We start from the raw sequence: 15499 nt of genomic DNA, 5'->3' as shown, positions 1-15499 counted from the left end.
AATGGCAAAAAACGAAAAAAGACAAACAGACAAACAGCAGTATACAAAACTCTACATGAAATTGAGCAACTTGAACCATAAAAAAAAACCGAAAAGTGATCTTCGGTGCTCCGAAAGTGTTAGAGATTTTCAGAAACCTCTTCCTGTTTGGAGGTACTTAGATAGGTTAGCTATCTTTTTAATCAATGAATATGGAATTGTTCGTTAATGTATAATAACGATTGTGGAAACGTTGCAAGATTTCGCGTACAACCCATTGTTTGAATTACCATACTTAAGGTAGGAACACAATGTAAATATGACACTCCTATATGCATTAAAGACAGATAACCTACAAAATGTAGCTGGTAAGTTGATGTACCAATTTATTATTTGAAAATAAGAGGACAGCTCTCTCATTTGATATAGTGCACACATATTTCTTTTGTAAATTTTCGACCACATTTTCTACAATGGATATACATGAAACCAAAGCAAATTTGAATCAACAGATGCATCAGAAAATGTTACGGTGGGAAAAATAAACATGCACAAAAATAAAAGGAAGATTCTTTGAAATTTTCATTGAAATGCGTTTAGAGATTAAGATGCAGTTACGAATACGAAGAGATAAATTTTAAAGTTATGAGAACCTCTCATGCAGATCTGTTGAAATGGAAGACCTTAACTTAATTTGGATGATGAAATTTCGAACACTGTAAAGTGTACAATCTGATAAGAAATTGAATATTCTGTTTATGCCTTTCTGCAATTAACGGCTTTGTTCCCGATTTCAGGTTGTTTGGAAAAGAGAAAAAAAAACATATAGTTTATAGGATATCTTATATAGTTTATAAGATATCTTATAATAGTTTATAAGATATCTTATATAGTTTATAAGATATCTTATAATAGTTTATAAGATATTTTAGATAGTTTATAGATTTTCAATGCGTGACTAACTTTTTTTGCAATACGATTTTCACAAATCAAATTTAGTTTAAACAATATCTTATTCACATAAATTGAATTGGGTTGGATTGGGCAACAGGCATAGCCTATGTAAGCCCTCTCCACAAAACAAGGTACAATATATTACATTCAAACAAACAACACGTACACAAACATAATGACAAAACAGAATTATTTTTCACTCTTAGCTGACTGGAATGATGTTTCAAATAGTTAACTCTCAAAAATAAAAAAAAATAAAAAATTATGAAAAAAGTTTAAATATTTAAATCAAATTAAAGTATAATAATAATTAAATACAAAACGATGTGGTATCATTGTCAATGAGACAACTATCCACAAAAACTAAAATGAAACTGGCATTAATAACTACATGTATAGGTCACCGTACGGCTTTCAAAAATGAGCAAAGCCCATACCGCATAGTCAGCTATAAAAGGCCCCGATAAGACAAATGTAAAACAATAAACGAGAAAAAAAATGGCCAAATTAATGTACAAAAAAATGAACGAAAAACAAATGTGTAACACAGCAACAAACGACAACCACTGAAAAACAATCTCCTGACTGACACATACACATATAGCATATACACATATTGCGAAATGTTTTTGTTTACCCCGTCCTGAATATTACACAACGCACTCGTTTTATTTGCTTTGCATAGACAGGAGTACAGTTTGTCCCACTAATTTGCTGTTTCTCCTTACAAAAAGGTCTAAACTATATAAATTGAAAAATGACTATTGAATTAAATTTCATGAAGAAACCTTGATTCTCTGGTTCAGGAATAAATGTGATTGAATAGTGCGGACGGATAAACGAACAGATTCTCTGGTTCAGGAATAAATGTGAATAACTAGGGTGAACTGATAAACGAGCAGAAAGATAATTATACTAAGCTTATACTAGGTATATTTATCTACGTTATTTGGTCTCTATAGTGGAAAGTTGACTCTTGATAATCATACGGAATTATCTATAATTGTATGGCAAATATCTAATCTTGCATCCTACATACTGCCATTTTCCGATGAAAGTTGAAATTTTGTTTGACCGATTTATTGTAAATTTGTTCTCGTCCTGAATTTGCAGCCATCTTTGCCACTAGATATTAAATGTAAGCAAAAATAATCAATTAGAGGTTTGACTTAACGGATTTTCATTGGACTGGCAACTTAAACATTTGATGGACCGTCTGATATGCCGGTCTAAAGTTTCATTATGGTAATCGTCAGACAGAAAATGGCTATTTGTTTTTAAAATGTACTATATTGTTAACTCGAATAATTCTGCGCCCTCTAGCGGCATAAAGCCTATCCAGGTTTGTAGCAATCGGAGATTAGACGGAGATCGGCGGAATATAACGACTGACATTATTCGGGTTACTATGTTGTGTGTTTGGATCAATTTACTGCAAAATTAATACTGTTGTTGTGTTTGGTGAATGCATAATTTCGAATTTTTAAATTTTTGGTTTGTCATTCTAGAGTCATGGGACTATAAACAGTCATAATTAAAACAATATTTATATGACATGTATGTTTTCCCCCCTTCAGAGTCAATCTATATTCTTCGTACTGAATGTCTTAATTCTATCCAATTTGAAACAATTTCAATATGCACATTAAGAAGTAAAATCACAAAAATACTAAACTCAGAGGAAAATCAATTCGGAAAGTCTATAATCACATGACAAAATCAAATAACAAAACGCATCAAAAACGAATTGACAACTGAACTGTCATATTCCTGACTTGGTACAGGCTTTTTCAAATGTAAATTAAAGGCATATATGCGGACATTTTCAAAAGTAAATTAAGGGCATATATGCGCTCTTGGTGCAGCTATTTAGTTCTTATGTTGTGCTAGCTGTTACACTAATGTGCAAGGCTAGGGAAATATTTGGAACCCCCGCCACATTATTTGACTCAGGCGTGTCACAAGTTTTATTTTCGCTTAGGCGATTGTCTCAGAAAGGAATCCTATTTGAGAGTCACTGATGAGTCTTGTGTAGTCTAATGTATAATCCTGGTACCTTTGATAACTATTTACACCACTGGGTCGATGCAACTGCTGGTGGACGTTTCTTCCCGAGGGTATCACCGGCCCAGAAGTCAGCACTTCGGTGTTGATATGAATATCAATACTGTGGTCATTTTATAAATTTCCTGTTTACAAAACTTTTTCGAAAAACTAAGGATTTTCTTACCCCAGACATAGATTACCTTAGCCGTATTTGGCACATCTTTTGGGATTTTTTTTTATCCTTAATGCTCTTCAACTTTGTACTTGTTTGGCTTTATAAATATGTTGATATGAGCGTTACTGATGAGTCTTATGCAGACGAAAAGCGCGTCTGGCGTACTAAATTATAATCCTGGTACCTTTGATAACTATATACCTGCCTGTTGTTTTTCGTTTAATTGGTATCTTTCATAATTTAAGTGAAGAATGAATAAGAGGCAGTAACTGGGTAACAGTTTTATTCACGTGATGACAAAATAATATCCATTGTTTACCTTATTTCGATAACAATATTTGTCAAGTAAATCATCTTAAAGTACCTATCATATTGAATCCCTTAACGATTAAATTAAACAGCGATGTGTTAGATCTTTTTAAACCAATATGATAAAATTGATACTAAATTTATTAACTATATAAACCTTTAAAACAAATCACCATAAGAGACCAGATTTATTGATAAGCTGTAAAAGTGTGGACACAGATCAGTATGGATAGTATGTTTGAATGATTGACAGTGTGTTCTGACAAAACAGTTTCTAGTAACTGTTTTTCTTCTCTCCATAATGTTCGATGTTAAACTGTGTTCCCTTGTGCATATCAGACCAGCACCAACCACTAAAACAATTGAAAACAACACGATTTATAATGTTATGCGTCCAAAGCGCTTTTCTGGATTTACCTTCATACAGGAACACCCAAAGCCAAATATTTAAAAGCCAAGGATGTATAAGTACCGAAACAGTTGAATAGCTAAAGACAAAAAATACCTTAAAAAAAGGCCAAATCCATCTAATTTTTTTGGTCAACTTTGCACGAGGAGTTGAAACGGACAATTTTTAGAAAGGTTTGCTATAATTCATGTCAGTTACGAAGTACTAACTACTTAGCGAATTATACCCTCGGAGACTGATAGTTCACCAGCAGAGGTATTGACCCAGTAATGAAAAAAATTGAAAATAATTTGAGGCGTCCGAACCGCCTTTCTTGATAAAAATTAGCAGCAGTGTCACATATTCAACATTTGTTGTTAATTGTCAAGACTGTCATGGAGGCGACACTATTTGTATATTTTGCATGGATGACTAAATGATTCTGTTAAACCATAAATCAATATAAATATTTCAAACTAGAAGCTCCATGATGCCTGTATTACTCATTACGAGATAGGGTACATGTATTGCTCATTTTTGTACGGCGCACTGTGACATGTTATAGAAGCTTACATGTAAGTCTATTGGCTTCTGGTGGATAGGTTGCACGTTGCAATTGATTCTAGCATAATTTAGAATAAACCTCTCTAAAATTGTTTGCTTATTATTTTCTTAATTATGAAAAACTGAGGTTTTAACCCTCGCAGGAAAAAAATATGGATTTGGCAATTGATTTTGGTCCTTTGTAGTCATATGTTTTGATTTTTATACATCATTGGCTCTCAAATGTTGGGCTTTGCGAGTTCTTGATGAAGACAAATCCAGAAAAGCGTGTCGGACGCATGAAATATACAACATTTTTTTTTTTTTTGCAATCTTAAAACGAGAGTGTTTTTGGAATTGATGAAGAGTGTTTTAAACATAAATGCATAACACTCTCGAATATTAGAGTTTAAATGTCTAGGTTGGTATCATGTGAAGAAGTGTATTGAAACAATTCGTATATTGATTTTTTTTAAATGTAGCATTTTTCCAAGAGACATGTGACAACTAACGTATATGTAAGAAAATAATTATCAATAGCAAAACCCAATCGTTTGATTTTGTTATGGGAAACACCCGAAATTAACTCGAATCCAAAACATAAATAAGAGGTGTCCATCTGCATGTCAAACAGAAGACTACACTACGTTTACTGAAATTCCCTTAGCTTGTATTTCAGGATTTGCGACAATCAATATTTATAAGTGAATTTAAAGGGTTCAGTAACAGAGGTTTAAAATTATGCATTACAAAAACCTTGTAGTTATAAAACAGGTCAAATTCCGAAACCTTAATTTGCCTCTCATTTTGCGTTTTATTATTATATCTTTCTGAAATTATTTCTTAAACAAGTTCATTGCCCTTCATTTAACATACTTTTTCTAACATTAAATTGCAACGATTTTTATCGAAAACAAAATATGATAAAGATGTACTGTAACACTTTACTTGATGTGACTGCTTTGCATATACACTACGAACAATTTCTTGTTAAGTAATTGTTCAAATGCTTCGGTTTTTATGTATCTAAATTTTGAACTGTTACGTTAACGCTTATCTCTAAAGAGTACCTTTTATACTTATACATTCCATTTGTAACGTAGTAGATAATCGGTCTGCAAATTACTTTTTCGATAAAAGTAGAGCGTAACCTTAAACAATCAGAATTATGAACATGTGATAAATATATGTGTTAGTTAGTCACCATAACCCCTTATATACCTTAGATATCTTCAGAAGTTCACTTTTCTGCAAAGAGATGGCAGTTAAAGTGTCCTATCTATTGTTTCTGTTAGTTGCAAAATGTTTCGGGAAACCCAGTCCAGAGGATAGTTTGCCGGCAACTACAACAGAACCAATTCCTACCGAGAGCTTTGGTAACGTCTGGAAGTTAGATGTACAAGGGAACTACTGGCTGTTTTGGAAAACGAACACATCACACGTAATCTTTGAGACACACGTGAAAACTAAAGGATATGTTGGTTTTGGGCTTTCATCTAATGGTAAAATGTTTCCTTCAGATGTTGTCATCGGATGGGTTGACAGCAATGGCACAACACACTTTAAGGTTTGCGTTTGATAGAGTTATAACATTGATCATTTGTAATGAGAGGTAGAGAAAGGGCTATAACTCAAGTCATCTTACATTATACAGTTTTTAAATATTATTTACATCTGTACTTATTAAAGTGCCATTTTGACAACAACGCTTCAAGGGACAGTATCTTTTTTTAAATAAAAATATTAGGCTTGATATAAATGAAATGTTCATATATGCAAGGATTTGAATTTTGTACGCAAGACGCGAGTTTCGTATACAAAAGACTCATCAGTGACACTCGAATAAAAAAACCCTAAATTAGCCATCGCTTAGTCTTATTTGGAAATACAGTTCTCGAATATTTCTGTTTGACAAGAATTACTCAAAAGAGATAACTGTTGCATTGACAGCAATGTAGTGTGCTAAGCTTTCAAAGTTCCAAATACGAGCGTTGGACACTGAAAACAAATTACATACATGTACATATTTAGTAGTTCATTATGTCTAATTCTAATCAGTTCAATGAAATTCAATTAATTTGTAGGATTGTCATACAGAAGGACATTATGCACCGATAATTGATGCTAGTCAGGACTGGTTTTTGTTACTCGGCAAAGAGGATAATTTTGGAACAGTTCTTAAGTTTACTAGAAAGTTGGACACATGTGATGATAAGGACTATCTTATAACGGTAATTTATACAATACATAGTTTACTTTATTTGATATTTATCTTGCATATGTATGGATTGGATTTTGAAATAATAATTTTGCTTATCTTATGGAATCTTGCTTAAAATAAATGATAATCGGACTCTCATTACAGATCGACAAAACCATCAAGTACTAATAGTAGAGTTTACAATAATGAGGGGTCAATAATGTGTTAATGGGTTTATCTTATTTTTTCAAGTGACTTAGACTAAGTTATACTGGAAAGTATTATCATGTTTTTACTGTTGTATGTATAATTGTATTCAAATTCTGTTTATCTGTCCGATAAATAGATAATCAACCGAATATCTCAAAACGGTACCAATGTTATGCTGCTTAGTAATTTTGTGTTCTTCTCTGGCCGGGATTCGCGCTACCAATCTCTACATAATTGGGTAAATGAAAATACATTTAATGAAATTAGATTCAATGAGGTATAATTATTCACTTGCAAGTGAATAATTTATCAGTGATGTTCTTTTCTTATCATGACAATATTGAATCAAAATGGCTGCAAGTCCAGATAACCAAATTATACATAAGGCAAATGTAACTTCTAAAGAATGTCAATGTAGTTTGAAAATATAAAAATTCAAAAAATTAATCAGGAATTGTCTCCCATAGATTGCCATAAATCGGCCTAAGTCTATAAATTGATTAAGAAACTTTTTTCCCTCAGGTCAGAGTGACTACCAATGACTTATTGTTATGTCAATGACATTGAATATAATATTTTGTTACTTTGTTTAAAATTCCCCATTTCCATTCTCAATTTCATGTAATATAAATTTATCAAATTATTTACTGTTCTTTTTTTTTTTAATTCATTTGATTTTATAGCTCAAACTTTGGACACCATGATTGGTCAATACAATATCTCGAATATTGTAAGGCAATTTTTAAGTGTTTATCCGTCTGCCTTATCACGGAAAGATTTTCACATCTATCTAGTCTACCACAAACGGAACAAAAGGCAAATCCACTTGACACTTTGTTCGAAAGCATAGTTCTTTCAAAAGAAGTAAATGCTAATCGATACCCGTAAGCAATTCTCAGATAACGAAAATGATTTCATATCTTATATTTCAGGAAAGTACTGTCAAAGTAATATACTCATACCATCCTGATGATCCTGCTTCGTTTAGTTCCCTACCTTGGCATGGTGCAGAAAGACGAGGGACCAAAAGTTTGATGTTGCTGACGTCTGTAAAAGCAAATGAATACGTCACACCCACTGATGCAGAACAGTTTGATATGCTTTACCATAATGTAAGGCACATTACTATTTTTTTTAAATACGAAAATAAACACGGTTTAAATTTTATAAATATCACTCTTACGCTTTCACATTTCGTACGACTAGTCTGTATCCTTTTGTGGAAGACCCGTTGGATACGATCATGCAGCGCAATTGTCGTAAAGAAACATTTTTCTTTTATTATTATATCTCCAATTTGTGAAACAAATAAACTGGTAACGGTTTCTGTTTACTGTATATTGTTGAAATAGTTCAGCATGACTAATGATAAAGTTGATTTCATGATGTTTGATTATTTGTGCGTCGGGTTTAAACTCAACTTCAATTTATAATCCGTTTGTATTAAATCGTCAATGCATTTGGAAATGGCAATTAAGTGATTATACTAAAGAACAATACTAATGTTTTAGCAGTTATGATCAGAAATTAAAATATTACAAGTTACTCTTTGAAGACATTGATAATCTTAGACCTTACGTTCCTGACGATGAAAACGCTCAATGAAATATTTGATTATTACTGATAAAATAGCTGGTTGCTGAAATATATGATGATTAAAAAAAAACATGATAGAAAACTTGAAAAAATTGATGTCATTTTGGGATCAAAAAGAAGAAAAAATATTACATTGGACATCTTTCCTATTTAAACTTAATACTCATACTTTCCATCCTTTTAAAACGATCTCGATACCAAAATGTTGTACTATTCATATTAATATCATAAAAAATGGATCATGACAAAATGGTTTGTAAAAACACTGTGTATGCCTTTGTGGCCATTTAACTTAAGCAACCTTACAAGATTGATAAGAAATATTGCTAAAGAACAGCATCATTAAGATCGTGCCAGTGTGCAAAACAAATTTGCTGGAGAAATTTACGTTCTCGATAAAAGAGGGGCGAGCGATAACAGAAAAACAGTCAGACTCACCAATCGAAAACTAACTGACAATGTCATGGCTAAAAAAGAAAAAGACAAACAAATATTTGTAAACAAGACACAACATAGATAACTAAGCAACATGTACCCCACCAAGAACTAGGGAAGATCTCAGGTGCTCCGGAAGGGAAAGCAGATCCTGCTCCACATGTGGCACCCGTCTTGTTTCAAATATTATTACAAACCTTGTAAATAGTCTTATCCGATAGGTCATATTCAAGAAAAAGGAACGGGATTGTAGTTATGACATAAGGAACATATCCGATATCAGCTGTGACACGAATATTCTGTTACGGTCAACCAACTCGTGATGGCGTCCGTAAAATATACAAAGAGATGAATTCAACTTCACCATTTAGAACTCTTGGTTAAAGCTTCCTTGTGAGCAGCAACCCTGTATCAAAGAAATCATGAAAGGAAATACAAGTCCGGGATTATCGTATCAATTGGGAGATATATACTCCGTATTATTTTGTTCACGTTATATAATTTTCTTTTTGTATATTGTAGTTCCATGTACCAGCAAAGAAAACGACTTATCAATGTAAAGTTTTTAAAGTCCCGCAAAAACCTCAGAAGTATCACATGATCAGGGTAGGTACTCTTACTTGTTTCTCTTGTCGAAATTCCCGAGAATACTGCTGTTATTTTATTTAATATCATCTTGAGATTTTTTATTAAAGTTAAGGTAAGGTAGGCAAGGATGTAAATATACACCGCCCAAAAGGAGGACAATGTACTGCTTTATCATGTCATAAACATTTTGTGGCATTTGTATACGCCCTTTCGGGGAATGTATTGTGGTTTAACGTTGTCCGTCTGTCTGTACATGTCCATCCATCCGTCGTTACCATGTCGGAGTTTGCCCCATATTTGCATGAAACTTAAGGGAAATGTTTATATTACTAAGTAATTGATTTTAGCTCTCTTTCGATTTTTATTAATATTGAATTTAACATATCCGAGTTATTAGGGCTTAGTCATTTAAAATGGTGATATCCAGTTATCGGACAATAACTGAAAGATTCTTCTGGCAGTTTTCATGAACCTTTAAACAATAAAAACAACACGTTCTAAGTTTCATGCGGGAACATTTTGCCCCAAGGAGTTGAATCATATCAATACCAAAGCACTGGCTACTTATCTGATGATATTCTAGGGGACTGATAGTCCACCAACAGAGGTATCGATCCAGTGCCTTCCTCAAAATTACACAAAGTCGATCATTTGTAAGATAAGAATGTACAAGAAACAAAACAGTCGAAGAGCTGTATAACCAAAAAGTACAAAAACATAGCCAAAATCCATCTTACTTAAAGGTCAATTTTGCCAAAGGGAGTTTGAACTTAGTTTCTTTATAATTTGTGAATTTATGAACAGACAATTGTAGAAATGTTTGTTGATTATTCATGTCAGTTCTGAAGTATTAAAATAACTCCCCTTTAGTTTTTTTGATAATTTTCTTATATCACATTGAAAAGTTATGGAACTTGATTCTTGTTAAAGCGACGGACGTATCATGCTCTAATGGCACAAGTCTTTATCATTAGGAACTGCATTTCACAGTTTCCAGAAATTTGGTAAGAATCTTTGTTAGAACTTGATTCACAGTGTACTGTAATGTATTTTCACATCCATCGGTCATTTACTTTCGATCAACCGAATAATAAAAAAATTCTTACACATGAGGATATGTATGAAATTAACATAAAATTTTCGTCGCTTTTTTTTTCTGGAAATTGCTTCCTGAAATTTTGTGCCATGCTTTAAGTTTAAACTCTACCATAATATGTATTTGAAACCTTTGTTGTATTAAAGTAAACAATTATTGTATCATTTGATAATTTCAGTATGAACCAATAATAACACCAGGTAATGAAGATTACGTTCATCATATTGTGGTTTCTAATTGTCCAAACGCTACAGATGCTGATAAAGACGAGGTATTTGAATGCTATGGACATCGACCTAAACATCTAGAATGTAATGATATTGTGATTGCATGGGCTGTTGGAGGTGTCGTAAGTAAACTTACTAACGAATTTTATTTCAATTTTATTTTCAGTTAAGTAAGAAATAACCTTCGGTTTTCCTATAACCGGTGGAAATATTGAATAAAATATTCTCAAAGAATTTAGTAATACAACATATCTTGTTTGTAGTATTTTAATTTAAATTTTAGTGTTGAGAACTATGCAACCTATCCCATGTCTGGAGCATCTGGCCTTTGTTAGTCTTGTATGATTTTTGAATTTTATGTTCTTTTGTATAATTTGGAGTTAAGTATGACGTCCAAAATCACTGAACTAGTATATATATATATATGTTTAGGGGCCACCTGAAGGACGCGGTGCGGGAGTTTCTCGCTGCATTGAAGACCTATTGGTGACCTTCTGCTGTTGTCTGTTCTATGGTCGGGTTGTTGTCTCTTTGACATATTCCCCATTTCCATTCTCAATTTTATTTAACTCAAATTAGTAAATGATTTGTTTGTAACTAATGTTCGTTGACAGTGCATTAGACGTCTATGATCGTGGGGTAAGGATTTTCCTTTTTTAAATGTCCTGTACCAAGCAGGAATATGGCAGTTTTTATCAAAAAGTTCGTTTCTATGTATGTTGGCGTTTGTTTTTGTTGCACTTCATTTTTCCTGTTGCTCCTTTGTTTTCCTCTTATAGTGTTTTATGTATTTCCCTCGGTTTTTGTTTGTAACCCTGTTTTGTTTTCTCTAAATCGATTTATGACTTTTGAACAACGGTATACATCTGTTGCCTTTATTGAAGGCATACTTAGACATATGATCACACCTTATTTATGATATTCAGTTGACAATATCTGTCAGATAATTCCATTAAAAATAAGAAAATGGACACTTACAGAACTTAATAAGAAACATAAAGTATTCTATAAGGAAAGTTCAGGGAAAATGAGCATTCGTTCTTATGTTGTACTGTTATACCAGGTTAGGGGATGGTTGGGATCCTGTTAGTATGTTTAAACCCACCACATTATGTATGTGTGTGTCTGTCTCAAGTCAGGAGCCTGTAATTCAGTGGTTGTTGTTTGTTTATGTGTTCCATATTTGTTTTTCGTTCATTTTTGTACATGACTTAAGCCGTTTGTTTTCTCGTTTGAATTGTTTTACATTGTCATTTCGGGGCCTTTTATATCTGACTATGCGGTATTGGCTTTGCTTATTGTTGAAGGCCGTTCGGTGACCTATAGTTGTTAATTCCTTTGTCATTTCGGTCTTTTATGGAGCTGTAATACCACCAAATCATGGTACGTCACATCCGGTTGTATACGAAAGTATGTCGAACAAAATATTCCCTTGAATTTGATAGCTGTAGGTAATTAATCCTACATTTTATTGCAGTAAAACCATTTCTGTGTCATAAACATATGTCTAGGGTATTTCAAAACATTAATTTTTGTTTGGGATTTCTATAGAAAATTTTGTAATCTTGAGGTTACATGGTGACTAAAACTCGTACACAGATAAAATAAGGGGAGAAATTTGATTGGTTAACTTCCAATGATGGTTATTTTCTTATATGCAATGAAATGTTATGTGAATTTTTTCTATAGAACTGGACAGGATAAAACTTTACTCATGCCAAGTATTATTTCTTTATTTGAAACAAAGATAAATTCTGCACATTTTTTTGAAAAGTGCAAATTTAACAAAGACTAATAGGGGAAAATCAATGGTGGTATTACACCTGGAGTGTTGTCTCATTGGCAATCATAGAAATAAAGGCAACAATAGTATACCGCTGTTCGTAAGTCATAAATTGATTGATAAAAAAAAACCGGGTTACAAACTGAAACCGAGGAAAACATATCAATTATAAAAGAAAAACAACGAAACAACAGAAACACTGAAGTGAACAAAAAAAAAACGACAATGCAACACACACAGAAACGAGCTATAAGATAACAGCTGCAATTTTCCGGACTTGCAACAGGACATTCTAAGAAAAACTTGTGGGTTGAAACTGGTTTTGTGGCTAGCCAAACCTCGTAATTGAAAGTCAATATTGAATATAACACTAAAATGACACCGTTAAATGACAGGAATACAGTACAAATAAATGCATGAACATTTCGAACAGTGAAATACACACATAAACAATACAATAGTTCATTTCGACATGCTAACCATAGAATAAAAACGAACACGTAAAACAACATAGAACAACACTAAAACAACACAACAGGAGCCTGTAATTTAGTCTATCTCGTTTGCTGCTGTGTAGCATTTTTGTTTTTGATTCATGTTTTGGTACATTAATTAGACCTTCGGTTTTTTTTCTTGAATTGTTTTTGTTTGTCATTTAGGGACCTTTTATAGCTGATTATACGGTATGAACTTTGCTCATTCTTGAAGCCGAACAGTGACATGAAGTTGTTAATGTCTGTCCCAGTTGTGTCTCTTATGAAGGGTTGTCTGTGAATTTGTGAAAAGCTTATATAAAACTGTGAATAAAAACTGGGAACGTGTCAAGGAGACACATGCCAATGTCACCAATGGGTCTTTAACACAGCAAGAAAATCACGCATCTTGAAGACGGCTTCAGCTTGCACCTAAACACTGATTTATACTGGTTCAGCAATAATTGACGTCACTAAACTCTAAAATATATAAATGAATTAAGATTAAATAAAAACAACACACAACATTTACGAAACACCATTGGTTCCTTACTTTGGACAGGGGCAAAAGTGTGCAGGATTAAACATGTTTTGTAAGATCTCACCCTTCCCCGTATACCCCGAGCCATTGCGGAATAAGCAAATAAACAGAAGTATGAACAGTAAAACGTAGTTGAGAAAAAAAATCCAAGTCAATTGTTAGAAAATTAACAGAAAAATCTAAATTTTTTTTACAATAATAGCATAAATTAACAAAGACTACTAGCAGTTACCGACATTCCAGCTCCAGACCTCTAAGCACAATCTTTCCTTCTATGGATTTAGTGTAATTACATCATAAAATATACGAGAAGATCATGACTCGTTGTAAGCCAACATATACAATGGTTTTATTTCTAAGGTCTCAGGTTTAACTATTTTTAGTCAGATAAGTTAAAAAAAAATGTTTGTTTAATTTCAATGTGTTTAAATATTAATTTCGGTATATTATTACGTTTTTTTAGGCATTTGATTTTCCATCGAACGCTGGATTCTCTTTCAATACACCAGGTGACCCGAAGTTCCTTTTAATGGAAACTCACTTTAATAATCCAACAATGAAATCGGGTAAGATTTATCAAACTATTTATAAGGCATATTGTGTAATAGAAAATATCTCCTCTATTCAGATTTAATACTGCCAGCCAAATACTACTTACCGTTGTGCTGACATAATAAGATATGTTTGGCTATTTCTAATTTGAAAGGTCTTCAGTGTGAATTATATTGGATAACAATAAGAATTAAAATTGACATAACTGCAGAGCTTTAATATTACAATTTTTTTTTATTAAGGATGTACTTAGGTGAGGTTAGGTGAAAATTAATGAATTAAGAAGTTAAAATTGATACTATAAGTTGGTAGAGCATCAATTAAGGATAAACATAAGCTAAAAATATTGATAGGTCATGGACCTCCTTTTCGAGATATTTGAGAATTAAAATATGGCGGGAAAAGGCTGAATCGGACTTTTACCTTATATTTACATTGGTATTGTTGGGTCTCAAAACAAAAGAAAGAAAATTAAGAATCTTTTAAAATTTTGGTCAATGACTTTTCATGAGCTATTTAGTCTTATATGAAAAAATAAATGGGTGTTATGGGGCAAAATATTTTACATTGTATTGTATGGAAAAACACCAAGGAGTCCGAACATTTGACACAAATTCCAAAACCTCACCTAAGTACATCCTTAAAGCGTCAAGCGACACAATACAAACTTATCTTAGGTATAACATGCCCTGAGAGATCATTACTAAGATGAATTCGTCTTGTTATGTATTTCTTTTACAAATGCAGGTATTATTGATAGTTCTGGTATAAGGATAACAGCTACACAGAGACTACGTCAATATGACTCCGGAGTTTTGCAAACAGGTGCTATTGTTAATAAACTTCAGTTTATTCCTCCCCATGAGAAAAACTTTTTATCAAGACATTCATGTAGTCAACAGTGTTTAGAAAAGGTAAAACATTTAAAAAAAATAATTTAATAAATATATAGAGAAGATTTATTTTCTTTGTCGTGAATTTTTACCATTACACGTTATTTCCGTATCATCAACGATTTTTTTTATTCGCTTTTAATTACTATATAGCATTTAAACTTCTTCAATTTAGCAATGGGAACATGGGAGGAATTGAAATCAAGTACATATGACTGTGTTAATGTATTCAAAACTAACCAGAACTAGTGCGACTTCCTAAAGGGAACATTTAAAGTATAATGTGATATGTCACTCGCATATCAAAACATTTTTTATAATATGTAACGTTTGTTGCATCTACCAAAGGAATCCATAGTTTATCGATGTCACGTCATACGTGTACGAATTGATTGGGTTTTTTTTTTGTATGTTTGTTTGATACGAAATGGAAAGTATTCTATTTTCAAAACGAGAGAGAAATTAACAATAACTAAACATTTATGATTTGTCAAGAGGATGGAACAGAATA

At 32.5% G+C, this 15499-nt stretch overlaps 1 protein-coding gene across 1 annotated transcript in view; it reads left to right on the top strand.

Moving 5' to 3' along the window:
• Positions 1-5611: 5611 nt before the first annotated feature.
• Positions 5612-15499, top strand: part of LOC143062041 (uncharacterized) — a 37945-nt gene continuing 28057 nt past the window's right edge. Inside the window, exons 1-7 of the mRNA XM_076233891.1 lie at positions 5612-5961; positions 6479-6625; positions 7737-7916; positions 9358-9441; positions 10698-10868; positions 14007-14109; positions 14843-15009. Coding sequence (XP_076090006.1) covers positions 5653-5961; positions 6479-6625; positions 7737-7916; positions 9358-9441; positions 10698-10868; positions 14007-14109; positions 14843-15009 — 1161 coding nt within the window. The 5' untranslated portion in view covers positions 5612-5652. The remainder of the gene's footprint in view (positions 5962-6478; positions 6626-7736; positions 7917-9357; positions 9442-10697; positions 10869-14006; positions 14110-14842; positions 15010-15499) is intronic.

Source organism: Mytilus galloprovincialis, chromosome 2 (assembly GCF_965363235.1).
Source record: "Mytilus galloprovincialis chromosome 2, xbMytGall1.hap1.1, whole genome shotgun sequence".
Taxonomy (NCBI): domain Eukaryota; kingdom Metazoa; phylum Mollusca; class Bivalvia; order Mytilida; family Mytilidae; genus Mytilus; species Mytilus galloprovincialis.
The sequence above is the reverse complement of the archived record's forward strand: the minus strand, read 5'-3'. Positions and strand labels throughout refer to the sequence as shown.